Source organism: Mustela nigripes, chromosome 13, assembly GCF_022355385.1.
Source record: "Mustela nigripes isolate SB6536 chromosome 13, MUSNIG.SB6536, whole genome shotgun sequence".
Lineage (NCBI taxonomy): Eukaryota > Metazoa > Chordata > Mammalia > Carnivora > Mustelidae > Mustela > Mustela nigripes.
In genome coordinates, this window is record NC_081569.1 from 20210328 (window position 1) to 20237575 (window position 27248).

Consider the following 27248-nt stretch of genomic DNA (forward strand, 5'->3'; position numbering starts at 1 on the left):
GGTGTTCCATCTGCTGCCAGCAGACCCTCAGACCCCTTACTCATCCCCAGCAGCCCCCCGGACGGAGCCACCATCCAAGTTCTATGCTCTGGGCAACTGCTGGGTATTCCCACACACACCCTACCAGGAGGGTCCTGCCCTCAATTCTTCAAGGGCCACTCAGAGTCCCACTCATGCTCACCTCCAGACAACAGCACCTCCGACTCTAGCCCTCGGCCCGCGGCCATCCACAGGGGCTGGCAGCTCGGAGGCCCATGGCATTCCCTGCTCCTGTGACTTCTCTGCCGGCCGGCTGCTCACCATTTGCCACTGGTCTTGCCCTGCCCATCATTCACAGCCCTTCCCGAGGACGCATCTCTCCCCACCAGGTCTCTAAGACATCCTCTAGCCCCGAGTCCCATGGAAGTGTCCATCCAGGTGCCCAAGGAGATCTGGATCGTGGGGAGAAGAATCTGTGTGTGCACCAGCGGGTATGTGTTTAAATTTCTTCTCCCATCAATATACCATTGCTTCAAAGCACTTCTAGATGACTTCAACTGCTTAGCAAAAGGAAGACTCTACCTCAGTCTTGCCTTCACATATAAAAATCTGGGGGCCATTCCCTTCTGCTTCAGGTCCCTGCCCTGCAAGCCCATATGTGAACAAGAATGCCCTTTTCCAAATATCCAGGGAGGACTGGCTTTCGAAATTCTCCTTTGGCAACACCCACAAGATCTTCCCGCCAGGGGGCAGCAGAGAGACCTAGCCCAAAGTCTCCTGTGCTCACCACTTGGCCCCCTGCTCCCTTCTCTGGTTCACTTCTCCCAGCTCCAGGCTCAGAAAGATGCTCTCATCCCACTGAAGGAAAGAGTCAAGGGGTTCATGCTCTCTTAGTGAGTGTGAAGTATTTTGAATTACGACAAGAAATGGCCATGAGCAAAAGCAGAGCTATTCCTGGGCACAGACATTGCTTCTTTGTATGCAAGCCTGGCGTGTGAAGATGCACATCTTAACCACCAAAAAGTCAGGAGTAATTTGTTAGCGCCCCTGGCCTGTTCAACCACGTTCAATTTACAAACAGCCCTGAAGGACGTTATTTCACGAAGTGAAATAAAACTATGTTCACTCTCTTCGCAAACTCTGAATGTTAGGAAAAACAAACAAACAAAAACCAAAAAATTCTGATTCCATCGGAGACATCAATGACAGTGCACCAGATTTCCACCTGAGGCGCAGTTTCTAAAGAGCCTGGGATGCCGCTGGGGCGGTGGTGAGGTCGGGCCCACAGGGAGGGTCCCTGTGTGCCCGCACGGTTACTTACGTCCTCGGACTCGAACACGTGGCAGATCATCTTGTACTGCTTCTTCCCCTCCTGGGCCCCAGGGGTGGTCTCGATGCAGTCCTGCGAGGCCGACCGGGGCATGCGGCGCCTGGCCATCAGCACCACGATGTTCCCGATGTCCGCGATATAGGAGATGGTGCGCAAGGCGTGGTCCATCATGGTCTCCTGTCAGGAGTGGGACAGATCCACGTTAGGGAACGTTAGGGAGAACAAGCCATCACAACACACTCAAGTTCGGGATTTCTTGGCCTCAACGCTGATGCCCTTTGGGTTGGGTCCTTCTATACTGTGAAGGGCTGTCCCCCACACTGTAGGACAATTAGTGGCACCCCCGACCTCTCCTGGCTAGATGCCAGTAGCTTCGCCCCTTTGCTAAGCTGTGGCCACCAGAAATATTTCCAGTCTTTGCCAAATGCCCCCATGGGGGACAACATCACCCTGGTTGACAGTCACTGCTCTGGGAAACATGGCGTTCGAGGGCAGTGATGCATAGTCAAAGTGACTCTGGCTTTGCCCCATAGCACCCTCCCACTGTTTCTTGCAGGCACAAGGTCAGGGGCCACTCTTGTCCCTGCTGGGGGAAGGGGGGCAGCTGGCAGAGGCAATCTGTGGCTTTGGAGAAGGGTCCCTTCTCTGCAAGCCATGTGCTTCTCCCTAGCAGCTGAGGAAGGCTGTGAGGCCAAAGTTTTCCACAGATGAGTTCTTCCCGGGGAGCCCAAGCAGGACAGTCCCCCGTCAGGGGACCCTGAGGCAGCTCCCCTGACTGATCGATGCGTCTCTGGCCATTCAATTCCCTGGGCTCCTGGCAGGTCCATTACCCTTGATGGTTTTTGTCATCTTCCAGGAATCTCCCCTGAGCATCCTGCTTGTGACCCCTATGTAACAAGGCTGCACACAAAAGCTCTGAAAAACTAATCAGTTGGTCTTTTATGCCTTTGTGCTTTTTCCACAAAAGAAGATTTGGCTGCTTCTGCAACCTCGGAAGCCTCTTTTCTTCCTCACAGAATCTACTTTTACAGCAGATATTACCCCGCATCTGTCTTTCGGGAGCTGATTTGTTTCCTGGCCAAGGCCATGTGGGGTGGGATGGGGTGAGGTGGGGTGGGGGTTTTAAGCCCCAAGAGCCACTTTTCAGGAAGGGGGACTGGTCCGGAAACCGCCGAGGGTGCCTCTTCAGCACCCTGTGGCCACAGATCCCGGGCAGACAGAGGGACAAGTGTGAACTCTGGGCTTTTTAGAACACATATACTGTCTAGCTCCGCTCGCGGCAAAGCCCCAGGAACAATGAGACCCCTGCGACCATGGGCACGGCCAGCGCCTGGATCTTTGTTTCTGTAATATTGTTCCCCACAGAAAGGAAGTGCGTGTGACTCCTCAAAGAAACTGCCGATTCCAGGTCTGCGGCTGGGGAAACATCAGGGGAGCTCGGAACAGCTCACCGCCTCAGAAAGCAAGGACGTGATCAGCGACTAAAGCAAAGATGTCCAAACCACCCAGGACCCAGTTGAAAGGTCCAACTGGGGATCACCAGCGCCCCAAAAAGAATAACACTAGTCACCAAAAAAACAAACAAACAAACAAACAAACAAATAAATAAATAAATCGATCCATCTGTCCACAGTGAAGAGAGTGAGAAAGAAACAAAAGGTCTTCTGCCTGGGGTCAGGTGCAATAATAAAAAGTGGAGAGTGTGACATAATTAGGAAATGCAGCATTTTTGCACTTCCAATGTTAGAACCAACGCAAGCAAGATGATCCTTTGTGCCAAAACCTGCAGGCAAAATGGGTATCAGGGAACAGGGTCCCCACACATCTGGACAGTCACCACACAGATTACTCGCTGAGGACAAAGAAGCAAAGGGGTCATTACCCTGGCATCTGGCCCTCCTCCCACGGGTCTAGGAATGGAGGTGAGTGGAGCCTCCCTCTCCCCAGCAAACTTCAGGCACAGGGCACTGCCAGAGGCCTTCCCGACCCCTCCCTCCCTCTGCCCCATGCCGCTGGCCTCCTGCCCTCTTCCTCATCGCCGCGTGGGCCTTTCTATCTGGCACGGCTCACTTGTTCCTCACGGATCTGTTTTCCCCACCAACAGCAGTGATGAAGGCCCAGGAAAAATGAGCAGAAGCTGGCCAGATGAATGGTTCACAGGTGTAAAATCTTAAGACAGCCCCCCCCCCCACACACACACACCCCCTTGGTGGAGCACCACCCCCTCGGAGGGCCAAGGGCTCACACGGCCTTTCCACCCTCCTGCTCCATTCCCCAGGCCTGGCATGCCCAGGTTTCCAGAAGGCCCTTCTAGAACCCTGATGGTGAGCACACAGCTTCCGGCTCCCCACACCTTCCCCTTCATTTTGCCTCCTTAATCAGGGCTGCAGCACACCTACACCACAGGACACCGCAGGGTTTTCTCCACCCCCGCCCCCCCGCAGCTTGCTCCAGATTTCACAACCACATCCCATTCAAGCTGCGGGGTCCGCAGCGACTGTCCTCAGGGACAGCCCTTCAGCTCACTCCCAGAGGGAAAGTTCTCCCGCAGCCAGACCTCGTTCTCCTCTGGTTCCTGAGGTGGGAAGTTAGGGGTTCAATGACATGATTTTAAACAACGGTCTTTAAAGCGCTTACCTGTGTGTCCGCATTTAACACCTTGATCCTCTGGGTGGAGATGAAGAGATCCACTTCGGTCAGGGTCTGGGCATCCCCCTCCGAATTCTAAGATAGGACAGTGGATACTGTTACAAATGAATAAAACAAACAAACAAAAAAAACCCAAAACAAAAAACCTAATTTGAACAAAGGCCTGACAATTTTACTAATGACCCTGAGCGCCCCTAGAGGGAAATGCCTCTCCGGCTGGGAGCAGCCCTGGGAAATCTCAATTGCACGCCGCCTTCCAGCACAATCTCTAGCGAACTGAGTTCTGAAGGCAGTTTGCACAGGGCGTGAAGAAGGAGGGAGGAGACAGCTTCCGGAAGCCTGAGCATGGAGGGGGCCGGACGCCTGGGGTCTTGGGTCCCAGCATCCAAAGCGCAGCCCCTCCACTCCCTAAAATGTAGGCCTGCCTGCCGACGCTTATCAAACTCGGTAAAGGCACAGGGTCTGTGTACTCGGGCTGCACACGTTTCCGGGATTTGGGATTCCAAATATCCCCAGAAATGGGGAAGAAATTTTCAAAGGCGTTGGATTAGATCGTCAGCATCTTCTTCTGATTTAAATAGTCCTAGTTATGTCAACCCCCCCAGCAGGCTTAATGCTGATCTTCCAAAAACCCTAAGGGAAGCAAGACCCCAGTAGGACTCAGTGCTGCCCTCCCAGCAACATGCGAAAAATCAGAAGATGCTGTCACACAAACGCCCCTGTTTTGTCAGCTCCTGGAGTGTGTTCAGCTTATGGCCATTGCTTATGTGTCCATGAAATGTTCTAGAAGCTGGGTGAACTATTTATTCAGGGTCTGCTCTAAACCAGGACAGCTTTTCATTGGTTTTTACAACCATGGGAATTTTAATTACTACTGCACAGTGGCAATGACATACAAATTCTTTCAGTTTACCCACTGAGGGAAGAAATACTTTATGGTCACTGAGAGCCCACGGTGACATATCTTCTACTTCAAAAGAGCAGAAACTGTGATTTAATTCCTGGCTATGAAATCTGAAATCCAAAATCCCCCCGCTGACAATTCCTCAAGAAATCAGAGTTGCAGAGAGACCCTATATAATATTGATATATTTGCATTGCAGCTCAGTTTTCAAGGGAAAAGTTCTTTTGGGCTTTCAGCCCACCCTGAGGTGACACTGCTTTCAACTGATTTTAAAAGAAGAAAAAAATACAGTTCAAAATAATGCAGTTGAAAATAGCAGGAACGTGGGGTGCCTGGGTGGCTCAGTGGTTTAAGCCTCTGCCTTCGGCTCAGGTCATGATCTCAGGATCCTGGGATCGAGCCCCGCATCGGGCTCTATGCTTAGCAGGAAGCCTGCTTTCCCCTCTCTCTCTGCCTGCCTCTCTGCCTACTTGTGATTTCTGTCGGTCAAATAAATAAATAATATCTTAAAAAAAAAAAAGAAAAAGAAAATAGCAGGAACGTAGAGGAACTACTTTTCCTCTGATTTGAAAAACCGGATTATATTCTAACATGTATGTCTAAGCACGTATGTCCACATGCTTTCAAATGTTACATATTATGGGATTGTTCCTCAAAACCCTCTTGCTTGAAAAAGTAGGTTTGGCCAGAAGGGGAAAAAAAAAAAAAAGAAGAAGAAGAAGGAAAAGAAGAAAAGTTGCAGGTGGACTGGGTTTTAGTGACAATTTCTGGAGGAAGCTCGAGTGCTGTGCCCTTGATGGGAGAAGAGGGACAAACGTGCAGGGGACTGGGCTTGAACTGGGGGTGAATGGAGAAAGCCAAAACCAGATCCGAACAGGGGACAGCAAAGCTCGCCCCGCCATGCTCTCTGCTGGAAGAAAGGGGGTGTGTCAACAGCAGGAATCCAACAGAGGCCACCCGACAACGGGGTGGGCATGTCTGTGGATGGGGCGCCATGGCCCCATAGTCACTCCAGGTTAGCTGTGTGGGGGACGCTGCTTGCTCCTGGTCCCAGACTCGTGACGCATCCTCCTCTCAGTGCTTGCCTGGCCAGACGTAAGCAGACCAGAATAGGAGCCGTGGGTTTGGGAAGAACAGCTCTCCAGGGATCTAACCAGCTTTCCTCAGCAGGTCTGGAGACTGTTCCGGGCTGGACCCGCCTGCTCCCTGGAGCCCCTTTGGGCTCCCTGAATGGCACACTGAGGACCAGAGCCCCGCTCCAGCCTCCTGGTGCTTGGGCAGCCCAGAGTTGCCCTGGACAAACCAAAGGCTGGGAGCCCCTCTCCCTTGGGAGGGAAGCATACCCCACCTCTGCAAAGCCAGGCCCATCTCCACTGCCTGGAGGTGCCTAGCAGAAGGCTCACTGGGAGGAGGGAGATGGGTGAGTTCCTTCCTCTCCTACAGCTCAAGGAATCCAAGGAGACACCACCGGGCAAAGAGCAAATATCATCATAGGGAGAGAAGTCTCATCACAGGAGGAAGTGAGCATCCAGACCCAGAAAATGCTGTTCAAGTGGTAAACAGAGGATTGAATCTCTTGCCCTTTAAGTGACAGACAAGCTTAAAGGGCAGCAAATCAGTGTCTTCTAACACCGAACATTTGAGATTTCCTATATCGAGAGGACTGAGCATTTACTAAGTGACCAGGCTCACAAACACATGATTGGAGGCCAACGTGATTGTTTTTGTTTTTTTTTTTTAAGTTGGCTCATGGCCAGAAACTAGGTGCCCCCCCCCCCCCCCCCCTTTTTTTTTTAAAGCACACTGCTTGCTGGGCGGGGAGACCGATGCGGGGCCTCAGCTCACCAGCCTGAGAGCAAGACCTGAGCGGAGACCAAGAGTCGGATGCTTAACCTACTGAGCCTCCCAGATGCCCCGCAGCAACCCTTTCCAGTGGGGAACACATCTCGTGGGCAAAGTGACCTTCTCATCATCATCCTGATTTAACAAATTAAGCCTAATGAGTTTTTAAATATCAGAACAATTTAATTAATTTTGTACGGGGGACCTAAGTGTTAAATGCATCACATGGTCGTGTCAAATGTCACTTGTAAAAACATCTACGTGAAATAGGAACTTCGCGGCATTAACCGTGTTCTAGCATGGGAGAGAATAAACAAGAAATCTGGAAAAAGGGCAATGATTAGATTTTTCCATAAGTGGATAAAATTAAAAATTAAAAACAAAAATTAAAAAATTAAAATTTTAAATTAATTAAATTAATTTTTAATTAAAAATTAAAAAAAAAAACAACCAAACCACACACCAGTGTCTGTAGTTTGTTCAAAAGTCTATTTATCTACCCAGGGACGAGGAAAAAGCTGTTTGCCGCATGATGTGTATTCCTGCTAACAGGACCGCACCCTCCCAAACTGCACAGGACGAGGCCCAGAAACCCAGGCCAAGCCCTCAGCCCTACACACCGCTTTTTTCTTGATTTTAGCAGCCTTTTGCATCCTCTGCGCAGCATGTAAGAGAAAAGAAAAACGGATAAAGGAAGGAAGAAAGGAAGAGAAGGAAGGGGCAGCCAAGTTATTTTGGTCTTGGGGGTCAAGGGACTCCAACCCTGTGCTCAGGGGAAGCCCCCCACAGGGGCAGGAGGGGTGGGTAGCCACCACTTGAGTGAGCACACACGCTGACCACGAGGAGCGCCCCCACGCGTCCCTCAGGCGCTGGGAATCAGCTACAACCACCTGGATCCGGGGGGGCGGGGTGAGACGGGACGGAGTGATGCCACTGGCCGGGAAGCGCAGAGAAGCACCGGGCTCTTGGACAGAGAAGCAGGGCTGGGGTGTGGAGCAGGAGGGCCCGGGGTGCTGTGTTCTCTTCTCCAGACCACCATGACCTCGTGTCCCTGTGCCTCCATGAAGAAGGTCAGGAGACAGCGAGGACAGACGAGGGGCCCAACATGCTTTCTCAGCCCCCAGGGGCTGGCAGCATCCACAGACCCTATCCTGCCCAGAGGGAGCATCTCCTCGGACAACCCCCCACCCTTCCCGCCAGACCCCATTAGTGTTGCTGACTTGGCCAAACCGGCGCCCTGCTGAGCCCACCAGTACCTTGACCCGGCTGACGGCCTCCTGCGCCTGCATCATTCTGATGTTCTTGGAAGGGTTACGTTCTGAGAGCAGCTGGGTGGACCCCAGGTAGTTGGCAGCAAAGATGATTCCATCAATGAGGTCTTCTGGTTCACAGGGCCCTGGAACTGATGAGGGCACAGTCAGCATCCTCCCAGAGGACCAAGGAATAATGTCGCAGGGACCGGGAACGAAAGCAAAGGGCTGACCCAGGGCCCATCCGCAGTCAGCAGAGGAAGGCCAGTCTCCTTCCCTCATCGCCACGCAGCATGTGGTACACGGAAGAAAGCAAATGCAACGCCCAGACCAGAAAAGTCCACACGTATGGCTCGGGAGGACAGTTCCGGGACCTCGGGCAGCTGTCACACAGGGCATCTCAGCCTCCAAGGTGACAACCATATGCTGCAATCCCAGAGACAAACTTTCCCAAACTGGACAGCATTTCCAGGCTTACCCCCGAGCCCTCCAGAAACAGGACAGAGAGCAGAAACTGCCCACTACCCTGCTGTTCTTCTGGGGCCTTCTCCTCCGCGTCTGCGCTGTAGGGCTCTGGTCCTATCACATGCCCGCCTGGATGGGTCCCCTCATTCCCTACACCTCAGATCCAGGCTGGGTGACATAGCTCTTGCTCCCCCCTGCAGCCTCTAGACCAGCGCTGTCAATGGAACTTTCTGCTGTGATGTAGAATGTTCTATCTTGGTGCTCTTTAGTACGGGGACTGCTAGCCATGTGTGGGGCTACTGTAAGAGGAAATGAATTTTTAAATTTCATGCAATCTACATAATTTACCCAGAAATTGCCACATGTGGATAGTGACTCCTGTATTGGACAGGCAGCGATAGGTAAGGTCAGCAAAACTTTTCTGCAGGGGGCTAGATGGAAAATATCTTAGGCTTTGCAGTCTAGTTCCAACGAGTCAACTCAGCATCCAGAGGACAAAAGCAGGCCCAGGCCATCTGTCTATGAGCGGGCACGTCTGTTTATGAGCAGGCTCTGGAAAACCTCATACATGGACCCGGGTGGCTGGGAGCATTTGGCCCTGGGTCCACAGCCTGTAACCCACAGACCATCACTAGGCCTTCCTCTGAGACCCACCACCTTCCTTTCCAAGTCTCTGCCTTCTTTCTCCCTGCCTGCCTCTCGGTCAGACCCCTCCTTCTGAGGGAACTTGGCTCTGACTCTCAGGCTCCCCCTCACTCCACGGTCCACAGGCCTGGCTGGCTGGTCCCCGTGGCCAGCAGTCCCCTCCAGACCCCGACCCTCAGCCAGCTGTGGGGAACCGTGTTCTCCCCTCTGACCCCCTCTGCTGCTAAAAGCTTTGACTTGCCAAAAGCCCGGATGCCACTGTCCACCAGTCCCATAACATCTGCCCAACACCCACGATTCCTTGCCCCACGTCCCACCTGTGGGCCCCAGGGCCGAGGAACAACTGCAGCCACCTGTTACCTGCAGGCCTGCGCTGGAAAGAACCAGAGCCGCTCAACAAGGCAGACTGGTTCCATTCCAAATTCACAGCCCAAAATACCCTCAGAACATGTTGGTGACCCCAGAGGTGCCCCTGAGAAGCGCCCCCTCTCCCACTGCATAAGCACCATTTCATCCTTCCCCATAACCAACCTACCCCCGAAGGCTGTTCCTCCCAGTCCAAGTGGGCCTCTCTCCGGTTCCGCCACTGCCACTGCCTCCTTCCATCCTGGACGTGAGGGCGGCCTTCAACTAGACCGTGTGAATAGCAGTGGACCGCCTGTGGCCCTCCAAAATCCTGATGCGGAAGCCCTCGCACCCTCCCCACCCCCCAACACCCCACGCCCGGCCCCACATGATGGGATTAGCAGTATGACCTCTGGGAGGTGATCTGTGAGGTCAAGAAGGGCAGAGCCCTCCGGAATGACATCTGTGCCCTAATAAAAGGGACATTGGAGAGCAACCTTGACTGCTTTCTGCCACGCGTGGACACTGAGAGAAGGCCGTCTGTCACCCAGAAGGGGGCCTGACCACATGGGTACCCTGATCTGGGACTTTCATCCTCCATGGTTTATAAACCCCACAGCCTCTGGTGCTTGGTTACAGCAGCAAGACAAAGACCTGAACCTTCTACCCACAGGTGACTCCCCGCGCTGCCACGAGAGGGTCCTCTTAGAACTCCCCTGCTGCAAACTGCATGGGGCCTCTCATTCTCTCAGGAGAATGTCCTGAGAGCCCCAAAACCCAGTGCTCCCATTCAGAGGCCCGTGTGTGTGAGGGGACAAGGGCAGTTTCACTGGGCTCTGTCATCCCGACGTCAGCAGACCCCCAGAGACTGGGGCCCCAGCTCTGGCCCACATGCCCATCCCCGGCTACTCGGGCACTAGGGGCTCAGTGAGGGGCCCACTGTGTGCAGGCTGTCACCCCGAGATGGGATGGGAACGTCCAGCCGACCCTGGATTGGGGCGGGCTTTTCAAATTACTTTCTGAAACGTTAGTTCTCTTCAAACCACAGGAGATAATGGCCCACGGGGAGATGTCTGGTGGGGACCCGTGCATTAGGCTTTCACTGGAACAAGCCTCAGCTTGTGGACTTGCCATTAAAGCTCCGAAATTGGTCCTAGCATGTGTCCATTAGCCTCAACTGGCTGCCTGAAGACCCCTCCCCAGGGGCTCACATGTCAGACAGCCGGGGACATACTCCCCTCTCTCTCAAGCCAGCACCCCAGCTCCTGCACTAAAGGCAATTTTTATAACGTGCTTTAGAACAAGGTCAAGTGTTCTGAAGTTTGAAAGGAATCTGTTGGTAATAATGGGCCCAGCAGGTCCCACCTTAGGAACGCCCCAGGTCATGAACCACAGAATGGTGGGGGCCCTCGCACCCTGACACCCCTGCCCTGGGGATGCCCTCTCTTGCTCCCCACTGACCTTGACAGCCTCCCTAGCAGTGCCCAGAGGACGCACCCCTTCCTCTTGGGGGCTCAGATGATTTGCTCTAGGGATCTTGGATAAGTTTTGGGCGGCTCCCCCAAACCCTCAGGGAACAAACCCCGCTCCTCAGAGGGCTGGGGGCAGCCCTCTCTGAGAGGGCTACAGAGCCCTCACAGAGCCTACCTAGTCCTCCCCCCAGGATGGACACCCCCGTGACGCCCACAGTCTGCTGGCAAAGCCTTTCCCCAAGTACCTCTCCCAGCCCCTCATCTGTGTCTGGAGGAAGGAAGCATCTTCTGTTCCAGAACCAAGTGAAGGGGTCCTTTCAGGAGCCTTGGGTGGGGAGAGGAGACAGGAGAAAGTAGGGCCTACGTCTGGAGGGGGAGAGCTGCCCCTCTGGGTGGTCTCCCACCACATCCTTTTCTCTGGGAAAGCTCTTCCCACACAGCTGGCCTTGCTGGATCCATTGGAGGCTGCCTGTGGCAGCAGATGGGTGGTGGTCCAAGGGCTCCACAGCCCCGGGGGTCAGTGAAGGCCAAGGAGGGGTGGGGCACAGGGGGCCTTGAGACGAGGGTATCAGGGGCTGGTGGGGGGTGAACTCTGGTTTGAGGACTGGTGGTGGGAAGGATTAGGGGTGGAGTTTGGGGGCTGGGGCCAGGTGGGCTGGAGGGCCCAGTGGGTACCCTAGCTTCTGGCAGGTTTATAAGTTCACCCTTCCAGTATTTAAAAGACACCCCAGAAAAGCACACGCACATGCATGCTCAGATCAAGCGTTCCTTGATCTGAACTGTCATCACCGCTACCTTCCCCAAAGGTCCGTGCAAGTGGCCAGAACTGGGGGGGGGGGGGGGACCCATTCTAGCCCAGTCTACCAATTGCCTCCCGGACTGCCCACTCTGGCCTCCAGCTGGTGCTGGCTCTGGTGGGGCCCACAGACACCTGGGTGGTGGGACCTCAGTGCGAGGACTCTGAGGGCTCCTCCCAGAGCCTCTCACTTCACCGAAGAGTCAACAAGCCCTCACCCCTCCACACATGCACGTGCATGCGTGTACAAGCGCCCACACCCATGCAGGTACACAGGAGTGTCCACAAAGCTTCTCACACAGCCCCGAGCCCACAGAGCCACCCCTCCGAAACAGGCCTGTGCACCCACTGGGAGGTCCGAGACCAAGTGCCCACCATGATGACATCAGGGCCCGCAGATACAATGAGGCGCCCCCGTGCGCCCCCCACTATTGAGGTCAAAAAGCCCTTCTACGACCACAAGCCCAAATACAAGAGAAAGGAGTTCTGAACACTGTGGAGACCCCAGAGGAAGGCCATCCCAGCAGCGGGTGGCCCGGCACCCCGTGCTCCCCCCCCACCCCGCGGCAGGCAGGACTCTCAAAGAACCGAGGACAAGAAGGGCTGGCCAGGAGAGGGGGCCCATTTTGGAGCCTACAACTTCCCAGGCCTCTGACCCCAGGACCGCCCACCCCAGGGCCCATGCAGGATGCAGTGAGGGCAGGGCCGGAGCTTAGAAGAAGGGCTCAGCAAGCCACGTTACTGTCATGAGCATTTTAATACGGCAACAAGCACTTGGGGTATCTGTGAGGGTGGGGTGCGGAATGGGCCGCCCCCCACAGTTCTGCAGAGAGGGAAGGCACCTGCCCCTCCCCCTCCCGCTGTCAACGATGAGGGACACTCCGTGGGGGCTTTGGGACAACCACAACAAGGACTGGGACTAAGGCAAGGAGGTGCCCTCTCTTAGAGAGCTGAGTAAGAAAAGCAAACAAACAAGCAAGGTCTTCTCAGACCATGAGAATTAGGAGGCAGGAAGCAAACCCCAGTGTGAGGGGGACGGGGGTGCAGCCTGCATCTGATGAAGAAAGGGAAGGCTGCTCTCAGAAGCCACGATGAGCACAGACCTGTGTGATGCAAAGGGAAATCCTTGAAAAGGAGTGTGTTGTTTTCTGGGACCCCTCTCAGGGTCTGAGAGGAGGTGGGGACAGCCCTCTAGGGTCCCACAGAGCCTGCTCATGGCTCCAGGGACACGGCGGGAGTCTGAGCTCTTCCAACTGTCCTGCTCGAAAAGGCTTTGTGCCCTTGGAACAGTCATCTCTCTCTCTCTCTCTCTCTTTTGGGGGGACTCAATTTACTCATCAGTGAAATGGGGTGAGGGGGAACTCCTGATTTCTATCTTCTTAGGGTTTTTGCAAAACTAAGATTAATAGGATGAGCTTCATAAATGCTAAAAGCATGTAAAGGAAAAGGCACTAGTTAATGAAGTATTAGATTTCATTTCTGTGTAAGTCAAAAGACACATCATAGCACTTAGCTGAGGCAGGGCCTCAAGCACCAGTTGAGGGGACAGCAGCAATGCCAGCGGGCAGGGTCCGAGGCCAGTGAGTGCGCTCACATGGTCTTGCGGGCACATGGTCTGACAGCCCACTGAGGCTCAGACGACAAAGGGACACCACGGTCACACTGATGTTAAGGGACGGAGCAGGGGCCATACTCATAAGGCAGCCATATCCGGCACGGTGGCCTCCACTGTCATTGACGTGGGGAGTCCCCACTCTGCAGGTACAAAGTGGTACAAACCTCTCCAAACCCGGTACCCTACGGGGCCTTGGGAAGTGCCTGATTTAAAACCCCTGGAGCTGAAGTCAGGGACGGAGGGACAGAAGAATATCCCAAGCAGCTCCTCTGTGTCCAGAATCGTGTTCAGAGCCCAAGGGCCTGCAGAGGCCCCAGTCCCATCAGGTGGGTTCTGGGATTTCGCATTACATACATGCCCCAGTGACACTGAAGAGCCTGACCTTCAGCACACAAGCCCTTTTCTTCCCCTGTCATCTTAGGAGCAAAGCTGCTGAGAGGCCAGGCTAGCACCTGCTTTCCCTGGCAGGGCTGGCTCTTTACAAAGCGCCAGGTCCCAAGGGCAGGGTTTCCGGTGACTCCTTCCATCTCAGGCACCTTGGTCCTACCTCTGGAGATGACAACCCCCCTCCAGCTGGCCAGGGCTGGCGACATCGTGGTAAAAGAGTGCGAGATGGGAGGGGACGGCTGCAGAATGGGAAGGGGCGTGGAGGGAGGAGCCCCTCCCTGTCCAAGCATCAGCAGCCCTGGTGTGCACTGCGGGCCCAATGGCACCTGTCACTCGCTAGGGGAAGGCAGGTGCCAGCCCCAGAGAGGGAAAGAGGAACCCTATGTATAGGGTCACCCTCTACATAGCAGGGCCAAACCATTTGTCCTCCCTGCAATGACCACTACTGACCAGTAGATGGTGCCACTGTGTTCTGCGGGGAAGTCCCGTGGTGCCAGCAGCCATGAGGTAACTGCTCCCCACAGCACCCACACCCTCAGCCAGCACCCATGGCCTGGGCCAGGTCAAGGGTCTTCATGCCCTATCTATGGGGCAGGAGTCGAATGGCTCTCTGTGGAACCTGTCCCTGGGGGTGGGAGGTTAGGCCTTGCCTTTTGAATAGACTCCTACCCTCTGGGGCCACTACCCTTTGCCTTTCCCCTTGCCACTTCCCAGAACGGCCAGGAGCAGCTCGCCAGACCTTCCTGACATTCACATCCTGTTCCTGAGTAGACACATTAAAAGCTGCCCCCCACCCCCCACCCCCGAATGAGGCCCAGCAGATCTGGGAGCCCAGACTGCTGTGGGGTGCGAAGGGCACCCATCCTGGGCCATGGGGTCTACCGCCAGCACCCATGGGCGCCTGCTCCCTGGGAAGAGGCCGGAGAAAGATTGCGGTCTTTGTTACAACTCCGAAAGATGCCCACCTCCGCTGCCCACCTCCGCCGGAGGTTCTTGTCATCCCGGCCTTGCTCTTTCTTTCAAAAAAGGAAATCATACAAAACAAAAACTGTGCCTTCAGCTTCCTGCCTGCCTGTCAGACCCACTCGCACTTGCACACTTATTAGGAAGCAGAGAAGAGTGGCTGGTGTGGGGAGGCGGGCGTCTCAGGCTCACAGACACCGCTCTCAACTCCAATCATGAAATGCAGAACCACAAATCACAGAGCCTCATGACCTACGAAAGCAGCGGGCCCTCTACGGGCTGGGCGTAAATTCTTCTTCGGCTCAACTCTTGAACTAACCCTAGGCCAAGACCACCAGAGGGAGACAGAACGGCAAAAGAAGAAAAAGAGGTTTAAAGGCCATCCTGTGTCCTCAGAGAATGATTGCTGACTTCTGTTTTCTTGTGAGTTTCTTGCTGTGACCGTATAAACGTCAGCGTATGCAGAACGGATATGCACAGTTTGGACATGAAAAATAGGCTGTGCCAGGCTCCTTCCTCCTGGAGGAAGCCTCTGTTTGAAATGTCTGTTGGAAAACTAAGCCCTGCAGACCTCTCTGAGCAGGGAAAGGGGTGAGAGGTCCAACAGGGTCATGCCTTGGAGCCTCTGTCCCTGACACCTTTGGGGGAAATTATCTTGAAGGTGGGTGGTGGACAGAGGCTTCCCACAACTGGCCCGGATCCAGGTGATCTCATTAATTTCAAGGCCTGTGCCTGCTTCTGCTTGTCTTGTGGGGAGGGGACTGCTGGGTAGAGTCAGAGCACAGCAGAGGATGGGCGTGTGAGTGTGTATCTGAAAGGTCGCTGAGAACAGTCCCCACCCCTGACACACCAGACCTCTGTGTGTAACAAAGGTCTAGTTCCACTCAGTCCTCAACACCCTCATGAAGCAGATCTCGGTGTCTCCCAATTTTACAAATAAGGACAGTGCCCATGGGGTCAAATGACTTTGCACAAGACCACTGCCACTGATTCAGGTACTAGGATTTTTGAGTCCTCCCATAAGGACAGAAAATGTGGAGCTCACGGGCCAAAATCAGTCCCACAGTCACCGAATAAACACATCAGGATGGCATGTGGTGAAGCCATGAAGGAAGGATGCTAGACCTGTCAAGAAGCAACAGGGGAGTATGACCTTGAGAAGCTGGCAGTAGCTGCTTTCTGAGCTGAGGCTTGGAGGATGCAAAGGGATCAAAAAATCACAGAGGGAAAAGAGAAGAGAGCTTTCCAGGCTCAGGCAAGAGCAGGTGCAAAGGCCCTGGGGTGACAGAGTATAGCACCTTTCAAAAGCTACAAAACATGCAAACTGCCTGGGTGCATGGAGCGAGCCAGCATTTGCAACAAGCTGAGGCTGCAGAAAGAGTGCCAGCTGGAGGCGAGGATCCTGGGGCTACACCAAGGACTGCCATTGCAGAGTACTGGTCAGGGATGTGGCCCAGCCTCTCTGTCTTTACAAAGCAACTCTGTCCGCAGAGAGGCAAACCACAGAGGGGAAGAAGGGAGAGAATCTAGGAGGCTACTGCAGCTACTGCTCCTAGCAAGTGAGTGAGTGAGTGATGATGGTGGTGGTGGTAGTGGTGGCGGTGATAGTAGTGACGGTGTGGACCAGCATGATGATGGTGTCAGAGACAGCGACACACTGGATCCACTCTGGAGGTTCAGTTCCACAGAAGGAGTGCTGGGAAGCAGGTTGTACCATGGGATGGACAAAGCTGCAGCTATGAGGAAGGGATGCTGGGGAGGGGGCTGGCCTTGGGGGTGGGTATTCTGCACATCTAGATGCAGGAAACTGGGAGTCTTCCAAGGCGCGCAGGAGGCAGCTGGACTCAGGGGTCCTGATAAACTGCGTGTTGGTGCAGACACAGAAGAATCATCAGGGGAGGGGGACATGGTGGGGAGAGGTCCTAGGACTCAGCTCCACCGTGCTCCAGCACCCTGTGCCCAGGGGCAGGTTCAGCTGTGCCCATGCTGGCAGGAGGAGAGAGGAGCCCTTGCGTTTCTTGTGCACAGTGACCAGGAAGCCAGCAGTGATCTCGGAGAGCCAGGTAAAGGGTTGCGGCGTGTGGTCGAGTGCGGGCTATGGACACGTGCAGGCCAGGACAGACACTCTCAGAAGCCCACAGAGGGGAGAGTGTAAGACATGGGAGAGAAAACCCATCAAATTGGGTGAGGTTCACAAGGACAGAGAGGGACTGGTCTCAGCTAGGAGGAGGGGCCATGACTCTAAGGAGACAGGACAGGGAGGAGGGGCTAGGAGCAGGCCAAGTGCTGAGGCCACACGCCAGGCAAGCCACTGAAATGAGGGCAAGAGTTGGTCTGGGGAAGGGAAGCTGTGTCAACAGTGGCTGCGGCAGGAGCGGATGAACCTCAGAGTCATGAAGTTGGACCTCAGGTCAGACCTTCTACCGACAAACCTGGGACGTGGTCTCTGGGCTCTGGCAGGGCTCCACCTGCCCTGAATACCAGTCCCCCACCGCACACACCAGCCTGTCCCAGAGCCAGATAGCCACCACTGCCGTGGGCTGAGCTGGGCCTCCCAGAAGCCCCTGTTAAAGGGGACCTCATAAGGGGGCTACAATAAAAAAGAAAATGCCATCTAAGAAACCAGAGCCTTGGAACATTCACTGGGCAAGGGCCTGCCTGGGGTTGCAGGACAGGCTGGGTCATCACCGAAGGAAAGGATGTGAAAGTCCCATAGATTGGATCATTAGACCCCCAACAAGCGAGATAAAGTCACCAGCTGCCAGAGGAAGAAAAAGAGTCAAGGAAGGTCAAGGCCAAGCTATTCCGTGGACAGATCTACCCAAGTCAGGTCCTAAACACACTTGGACCTTGGACCTGAGAATGACATCCCAGAAAAAGCAGAACGAATAAAAAAACTGGCCCAAAACAGGGAAAGGCACAGGCATAAAGATGCTCACTGTGGCACTATTTCTAAGAACAAAATCCTGGAAACCACCCAAATGTTCCTGCCTAGGGGACATCCATCCACGCAGCAGGCATCCAAACAGCACAGTGCACCTCCATGTACTGCTCTGCAGTGGGCAGAACTCAGCATAATCACCAGGGCTTAGAGTTAAGTGTAAAAAAGAAGACAGGAGGTGGGCACCTGGGTGGCTCAGTGGGTTAAGCACCTGCTTCAGCTTGGGTCATGATCCCAGAGTCCTGGGATTGAGCCCCACATAGTATCGGGCTCCCTGCTTGGGGGGAAGCCTGCTTCTCCCTCTGCCTCTGCTACCCGCCCCTACCCACTTGCACACTCTCTCTCTCTGTTAAATAAATAAATAAAATGTCTTTAAAAAAGGGTGGGGGAGATGAAGATAAGCATGTTAACTCATTACCATTTACCTAAGAAAGGGGAGATTCACCTAAGATACTAAAAATAAGTGAAATGTTAAAACTGGTGATCCCCAGAGGGAGGAAAGGATTTGGGAGGTGGGGTAATGGGTAAGAAATTAGACGCCTTCGCAGACATCCTGTTTTCTATACTTGACTTCAGAACCATGGAAGTATTTTATATAATTATAAGACAAAATTCAATGAAAAAAACAAATTCCTAAAGAAAAAAAAAAGCATCTAAATGTGAATGCAGTCGTGACATGGTAATGAAGAGAACTATTCTGAATGATTTCAAAATGCAGTAATTTAACAGTACATCCCTCCTGGGCTATCCTCTGAAGACCAAAGTCAATGCAAATGAATCCTGAATTGTATCTATAATCACATGTCCTTGGTGATGTTGGTCTTATTACTCTGAGACTATTGTATGATTGATAGAATAAAACAAATGCAGAATTAGGTGGGTGTCCTTGAGGATGGGGAAAATGTACAAATGTAAAAACCCTACAGTCCTGACAATATGAATCATGGTGCATTTTATCTTAAAATCAGTATGAAACACGACATGCTTATCTTAAAAACATAGGATATCAGTTATCTATATATATGCATCACAAATTGTCCCAAACTTCGCAGCTGAAAACAACAAGGATTTGTTAGTTTCTGTGGGCAGGGGGACACTGGTGCCCCTAGGCTCAATGCTTCTGGCTCAGGGACTCTCCCAAGGCTTCAGCCATTCAGAACAGGGGAGGATCCACTTCCAAGTTCACTTACAAGGCTGCTGGCCAGAGACAGAGAGATCAGCAGGGCCTAGATTTCCCATATGGGGTTTCAAATGGAAGCTTCTGCCATTTCATATACTAACATAAAGATAAATGTAATGCATGTCAAATAAAAATGCCAATAGGAATTTTTATTGTTTAACTGATAAGCTAATTCTCAAGTTCTATTGGAAAAAAAAATACACAAGAGGATCCAAGGAAGTTCTGAACAGAAATGACAGTTACAGAAGTCAGACATTGGCTTTCCAGGCAATAAAATGCACTATAAATCCTCAATTAAACAAAGCAGCTTGGTTCTGGAACCTCAATAGAGATCCAGAAACAGAACTAGGTATAAAGGACAATGTATTATATGATAAAGGCAGCATTTCAAATCAGAGAGGGAAAAATTTATGGAATGGTTTTGGCACAAATGACTAGCTGTTTGCAAGAAAATGATTAAAATGTAATTATTTCTGGATCCATATACCAAAATAAATTCCAGAAATATTAAATATGGAACTCAAGTGAAAAAAATCATAAAAGTTCTAGAAGGAAAAAAAAATAATAGTAAGAGTGTAAAGGTTGGAACACCTGGGTGGCTCAGTTGTTTGAGTGTCCAACTCTTGATTTCAGCTCAGATTGTGGTCTCAGGGTCATGGGATCGAGCCCTGCGCCTGGCTCCATGCTCAGCATGGAGTCTGCTTGAGGTGCTGTCTCTCCCTCTCCCTCTGCCCCTCCCCCCATTCCTGCATGCTCTCTCCAAATAAATAAATAAAATCTTTTTTAAAAAGACTGTTAAGGTCATACTAATCTCAAAAACTTAGTAGCTTCAAAGGAAAAAGACAGGTACAATTGATGTTAGAAAATGTTCAGCAAAGTAAAAATATGGAGGGGCACCTGGGTGGCTCAGTTGGTTGAGCGACTGACTCTTGATTTTGGCTCAGATCATGATCTCAAGGCCATGAGCTGGAGCCCCACATGGGGCTCTGCGCTGAGCATGAGTCTGCTTAAGATTTTCTCGTTCTCCCTTTGCCCCTCCCCCAACTCATGTTCACTCTCACATTCTTCCTCTCTCTAAAAATAATAATAATAGTAAAATAAAATGCATTTTTAAAAAATTAAAAATATGGAGGTTCCTCAAAAAGTTACAAATGGAACTACTGTACAACCCAGCAATTGCACTACTAGTATTTATGCTAAGAATACAAAAATAATAACTCAAAGGGATATATGTACCCCAATGTGTACAGCAGCATTATCTACAATAGCCAAACTATGGAAGAAGCCCAAGTGTTCATCAACTGATAAATGGATAAAGAAGATGTAGTAGACACACACACACACACACACACACACACACACACACACACAGAGGAATATTATTCAGCCATAATAAAGAATGAAATCTTGCCATTTTCAATGATGTGGATGGAGGTGGAAAATATTATGCTAAGTGAAGTAAGTTAGAGAAAGATAAATACCATATGATTTCACTCATATGTGGAATGAAAAAAATTATACAGATGAGCAAAGGGAAAAAAGAGAGTTAGGCAAACCAAGAAACAGACTCTTAAATAGAACTGATAGTTACTGAAGGGGTGAGGGTGGGGGATGGGGGAAACAGGTGGTGGGGATGAAGAAAGGCACTTGCGATGAGCACTCAGTGATACATGGACGTGTTCAATCACTATACTACATACCTGAAAATACCCGTAACACTGTGTGAGAACGAACTGGGGTTTAAATGAAAATTTTAAAAATGCAAAAATATCAAAAGATGACTGTAGTCTCCTGCTCCACCAGGCTGGGGCGGCTGGCGTTGTCCAGAAGGCCTCGGGGCAGGGTCAGCCACTGATTGACCACACACTGGGGCCAGGCCTGACTGCCTGTGTGAGACCTCAGGTGTGTCTTACTACCTCCCTGAAGGGCAAAGAGGCCTTCCTGATACATGCGGGTGTGCTTGCCAGCAGGGACTTCTGCAAGGCCTAGCCTACTTCCTGTTGTGGACTCTGTAGATGTCACCAGCCACTTATTGCGGACACTGGATCTCCATCAGATCTAAGCTGCTGACTCTCCCCTCTCATTACTGATGGAATTATATCCTAAAATTAGAAAGAAATGAATGTGTACATATTCCTGGAAGAAGTAGCTGATAGTTTGAGGAGGGGCAAGATGGCAGAGAAGTAGGAGACCCTGTTTCAACCAGTCCGCTAAAGTCATCTAATTATCTACCAGAACACTCTGAAACACCCATGAAATCAGCCTGAGATCTAAGATTATATACTTTAGGATCTATGTGGGGGCAGATGACATCGGTGGAGAGGGTGCACCTTGCCTAGATTGTGGCATGACTAGGAGGAGGAGCACCCAACAGAGGAAAAATTTGGAGACTGTGCCTTCTCCATCAGAACTACTGGATATGGATGTAAACAGTATATTAGAAAGAGAATTCAGACTAACAATTATCCAGGCAATGGCTAGTTGGAGAAAACCATTAGTGACAACATGGAATCTCTAAGGGCAGAAGTGAAAGTCTCCCTGGGAAGAAGTTAAAAATGCTATCAATGAGATCCAATCTAATCTAAATACTCTAATAGCTAAGGTAACCGAGGCAGAAGAAAGAATTAGTGATCTAGAGGACAAACTGATAGAGAAAAAGGATCAGGAGGAAGGATGGAAGAAACACCTTGGAAACCATGAAAACAGAATTAGGGAGATAAATGATGCCATGAAACGTTCCAATGTCAGAATTACTGGGATCCCTGAGGGGAAGGAAAAAGAAAAAAGACTGGAAGATATAGTTGAACAAATTCTTGATGAAAAATTTCCCAATCTGGGGAATGGATCCAGCATTCATGTCCCTGAGGCAGAAAGGACATCCCCCAAGATCAACAAATCTAGAAAGATCTCGAGACACTTGATTGTGAGACTGATGAATCATAATTTTAGACAAGAGCTCCTGAGGGCAGCTGGGGGAAGAGATTCCTTATGTACAGAGGAAGGTCCATCAGAATAATGTCAGACCTGTCAGAACAGCAACCTGGTAAGCCAGAAAGGGCTGGTAAGAAATATTCAGGACACTGAATGAGAAGAATAAGCATCCAAGAATACTTTATCCAGCAAGGCTGACATTCAGAATGTATGAAGAGATAAAGAGCTTCCAAGACAAGCAAGGTTTAAAAGAGCATGTAGCCACCAAGCAGGCATTACAAGAAATACTAAGAAGGGTTCCATAAAAGAAGAAAGAACCAAGAGTGACATAGAACAGAAGTTTACAGAGACAATATATAGAAACAAGGACTTCACAGGTAATATGATGTCAATAAAAATGTATCTTTCAATAATTACTCTCAATGTAAACGACCTAAATGCTCCCATAAAATGACACAGGGTTGTAGATTGGATAAAACGACAGGACCCGTCCAAATGCTGTCTACAAGAGACATATTTGGAACCTAATGATACATCCAGACTGAAAGTGAAGGGATGGAAAAGCATCTTTCATGCCAATGGGCCTCAAAAGAAAGCTGGGGTAGCAATTCTCAGATTGTTAAATTAGACCTTAAACTAAAGGCTGTAGTCAGGGATAAAGAAGGACACTATATCATTCTTAAAGAGTCTATCCACCAAGAAGACCTAACAATTGAACAATGGTCAATATTTATGCCCCCAATACAGAAGCAGCCAACTACATAAGAGGACAGTTAATCAATAAAGAGTCATATGGATATGAATAGATTAATAGTAGGGGATCTTAACATGCCACTCTCAGTATTAGACAAATCATCCAAGCAGACTATCAATAAAGAAACAAGAGCATTGAATGGCACATTGGACCAGATGGACCTCATAGATATATACAGAAGATTCCACCCTAAAACAACAGAATAGTCACTCTTCTCGAGTGCACATGGAATAGACCACATACTGGGTCACAAATCAGGGCTCAACCAATACCAAAAGACCGAGATTATTCCCCGCATATTCTCAGACCACAATGCTTTGAAATTGGAGCTCAACAACAAGAAAAAGTATGGAAGGAATTCAAACACTTGGAAGCTAAAGAACACTCTGCTTAAGAATGTTTGGATCAACCAGGAAATCAAAGAAGAACTTAAACAATTCATGAAAACCTATAAGAATGAAGACATATCAGTACAAAACCTATGGGACACAGCAAAGGTGGTCCTAAGGGGGAAATACATAGCCATCTAAGCCTCCCTCAAAAAAATTGAAAAATCCAGAATACACCAGCTGTCTTTACACCTTAAAGAACTGGAGAATCAACAACAAATTAAGCCAACCCCACACATAAGAAGGGAAAGAATCAAGATTAGAGCAGAGATCAGTGAGATAGAAACTAGAGATACAGTAGAACATATCAATGAAACTAGAATCTGGTTTTTTGAAAGAATCAATAAGACTGATAAACCACTGGCCAAACTAATCCAAAAGAATAGAGAGAGGACCCAAATTAACAAAATTATGAATGAATAGGTAGGAACCATGACTAACACAAAGGAAATAGAAACAATCATCAGAAAATATTATCAACAGTTATATGCCAATAAGTTAAGCAACCTAGAAGAAATGGATGCATTCCTGGAAACCTATAAACTTCCAAAACTGAATCAGGAAGAAATTGACAACCTGAATAGACCAATATCTAGTAACGAGATTGAAGCAGTGATTAAAACAAAACAAAACAAAACAAAAAAAAACAACTCTCAAAAAAGAAGAACCTAGGACCTAATGGATTCCCCAGAGAATTCTACCAAATGGTCAAAGAAGAAAGAATACCTATTCTCCTGAAGCTGCTTCAAAAAATAGAAACAGAAGGAAAACTTCCTGACTCTTTTTATGAAGCCAGCATTACCCTGATCCCCAAATGAGGCAAAAACCCCACCTAAAAGGAGAATTTCAGACCAACATCCCTGATGAATATGGATGCCAAGATTCTCAACAAGACCCTAGCTAATAGGATCTAACGATACATTAGAAAGATTACCCACCATGACCAGGTGGGATTATCCCTGACATGCAAGGATGGTTTAACATTCACAAATCAATCAATGTGATAGAACAAATCAATAAGAGAAGAGAAAAGAACCACATGGTCCTCTCAATTGATGCAGAAAAAACATTTGACAAAATACAGCATCCATTCCTGATTATGTTTGGAACATTCCAAACTTTATAAAATCTATCTATGAAAAAATCACAGCAAATAACATCCTCAATGGGGAAAAGCTAACAGCCTTCCCTTTGAGATCAGGAATATAGCAAGGATGTCCATTCTTGCCACTGTTGTTCAATATAGTACTAGAAGTTCAAGGAACAACAATCAGACAACAAAAAGAAATGAAAGGTGTTGAGATTGGCAATGAAGAAGTCAAACTCTCTTCACAGATGATGTGATACTTTATATGGAAAACCCAAAAGACTCTACCCCCAAATTACTAGAACTCATATAGCAGTTTAGTAATGTGGCAGGATACAAAATCAATGTACAGAAATCAGTGGCTTTCTTATACACTAACAATGAAAATACAGAAAGGGTAACTAGAGAATTGATTCCATTTACTATAGCACCAAGAACCATAAGATACCTGGGAATAAACCTAACCAAAGAGGTAAAGGATCTGTACTCGAGGAACTACAGAACACTTGTGAAAGAAACTGAAGAAGACACAAAAAGATGGAAGAGCATTCCATGCTCATGGATCGGGAGAACAAACATTGTTAAAATGTCTATACTGCCTAGAAATACTTTCAATGCCATCCCAATCAAAATTCCACCGGTATTTTTCAAAGAGCTGGAACAAACATGCATAAAATTTGTATGGAACCAGAAAAGACCCCAAATTGCCAAGGAAATTTTGAAAAAGAGAAACAAAACTGGGGGCATCACGTTGCCTGATTTCAAGCTTTACTACAAAGCTGTGTTCACCAAGACAGGATGGTACTGGCACAAAAAGAGACACACAGACCAGTTGAACAGAGAAGAGAGACCAGATATGGACCCTCAACTCTATGGTCAAATCATCTTCGACAATCAGGAAAAAATATACAGTGGAAAAAAGACGGTCTCTTCAAGAAATGGTGCTGGGAAACTTGGACAGATATGTATAGAAGAATGAAACTCCACCATTCTCTTACACTATACACAAAGATAAACTCGAAATGGATAAAAGACCTCAACGTGAGGCAGGAATCTATCAGAATCCTACAGGAGAACATAGGCAGTAGCCTCTTTGACATTGGCCACAGTAACTTCTTTCAAAACATGTCCCCAAAGGCAAAGGAAACAAAAGCGTAAGTGAACTTTTGGGACTTCATCAAAATCAAAAGCTTCTGCACAGCAGAGGAAAAGTCAACAAAACAAGGAGGCAACCCACGGAACGGGAGAAGATATTCACAAATGACAATACAGACAAAGGACTGATATTCAAAATCTATAAAGAACCCCTCAAACTCAACACACACAAAACAGATAATCCAAAAAGGCTTGTAAATGCATGAAACAGCATTTGGCTTCACTTCTTCTTCTTCTTTTTCTTCTTTTTTAAAAGATTTTATTTATTCATTTATTTGTCAGATAGAGAGAGAAAGCACGAGTGCGCACACAAGCCAGCAGAGTTGCAGGCAGAAGCGGAGAGAGAAGCAGGCTCCCTGCCGAGCAAGGAGCCCGATGTGGGACTGGATCCCAGGACCCTGGGATCATGACCTGAGCTGAAGGCAGTCACCTAACCATCTGAGCCACTCAGACATCCCAGCTTCACTTCCAGTGGAGGATGTTGAGTGTAAAACCAACAATATGCCACTTTCCATCCACTGGCCTGGTGGCTGACAGTGTTGGTGACACCGTCTCCCTCTTGGGCATTTCTACCCAAGTTGCTTCTGGCTGGCCTGCAACCTTGCTCTACCTAGGAACAGCTTCTGTGAAGGAACACAACACATGATCATGGAGACACATCCATGAGGCTGCTCACTGCTGCACTGAACAGAACCAAACAAGTGGTCCACTGGGGACTGATTAGTACCCATCATATGTCCATGAACCTGAATCTTGGGCAGCCACTTAATAATTAGGAGGCTCTGTAGTAGCTTATCTCCAAGGGGAAGTGAGAAATGAAAAAGCAAGAGTGCCTGGCTCGGTCGTTAAGCGTCTGCCTTTGGCTCAGGTCATGATCCCAGGGTCCTGGGATCGAGTCCCACATCAGGCTCCCTGTTCAGCAGGGAAACTGCTTCTCCCTCTCCTGTTAACCTGTATTCTCCTTGCTTGTGTACATGCTCTCTCTGTGTCAAATAAATAAATAAATCTCAAAAAAGGGAAAAAAGAAAAAGAAGAAGTAAGGACTCATGTGTCCAAGTGTAACCTCTATTTTAAGAAAAAGATCTATGGTTTTGTATATGTCCAAGAAATTTCTGGGATGAGTCACCAGAGACTCAACAGTAGCTTTGATTGCAGAAAGGGATTAGGGGTGTGGGATGTGCAGGCAGAAAAGGGAGAAATACAGGGATATGAAGACAGAGAAGGGAAATAAGGATTTCCAGGGTAGAATGCATTTTTAATTCTTATGGCTTCTGGCTTGTTCTAAGAAGTACTCAGAAATAACAAACCTCTAGTGAATAAAAATTCCTATTTTAAAATCTGTCTAATCCCTATTCACGACTCCATTTGGACAAGATCAAACACTATTTGTAAAAAAGGAAAGTCATTTTGGTTTTCATAAACTCCCTTTGGAACGCTCTGGGCCCCACTGGTGCTGGGGATTTACCTTACTCCGGTCCTCCTGCCAACAGCACCCCAGACCCATGCCAACCCACCCCCTCAGGCCTGCTCTGTGGCTCAGGAGCCTGGCCCCTCTGACGGGCTGAAGAGGAAGAGATGGGAGCAGCCTTCAGTTCAGCAGTCTCATCTGAACAGGTTCATCCCAACTGCCCATTTTCAAGAGGTCAGGTCATAGGTGTTCAGGGCATGATAATAAACAAGTGGCTTTATCACTGAGAGGACCCCCAAGAGAAAGAAGGTGTGAGGGGCAGGCTTGGCAGTGATGGGGGTCCCCACGTTCTCAAAGGTGGGAAGTTACAAAGTAGAGATAGGTTGTAAAGGATCCCAGGGCCCTGATACCTGAGGACAGGCCACATTCTAGTACAGGGCAAGAGCTGTTGGTGGGGTGGGCAGTGTTTCAGGACGTCTCACATAAGCTTTGGCTGTTGGATTAGAACAGTATGATGAGCAGAATTCTATCTATCAGCCCTTGTGGTTTTGTCCAAAAGCTGCCACTGTTAGGCTTCATTGCTTGGGACCAGCACCAAACTTCTGGTTTTAATTAACCCATTTCTGGTTTTATGGAAAAGCTAGACTTTTACAAAAACTCATTCAGAGGTAGACAACCATCTGGTCCACCTGGACTCATTCCACTGCCAGCTTCCATGTCCTGCAGTAGAGGACATCCTGCAGGTCCTGCAGGTCCCGCCA

The 27248-nt window shown here is 49.7% G+C and overlaps 1 protein-coding gene across 7 annotated transcripts in view; it reads right to left on the reverse strand.

Moving 5' to 3' along the window:
- Nucleotides 1-27248, reverse strand: part of APBA2 (amyloid beta precursor protein binding family A member 2) — a 242695-nt gene that overhangs the window by 16019 nt on the left and 199428 nt on the right. For 6 of the 7 annotated variants that reach the window (XM_059371702.1, XM_059371703.1, XM_059371705.1 and 3 more), the window contains 4 exons: nucleotides 7961-8106; nucleotides 7325-7360; nucleotides 3947-4033; nucleotides 1301-1486 (listed from right to left, as the gene is read on the reverse strand). In XM_059371702.1, the coding sequence (XP_059227685.1) occupies nucleotides 1301-1486; nucleotides 3947-4033; nucleotides 7325-7360; nucleotides 7961-8106 (455 nt within the window). The remainder of the gene's footprint in view (nucleotides 1-1300; nucleotides 1487-3946; nucleotides 4034-7324; nucleotides 7361-7960; nucleotides 8107-27248) is intronic. The other variant, XM_059371706.1, reaches the window with a different exon arrangement.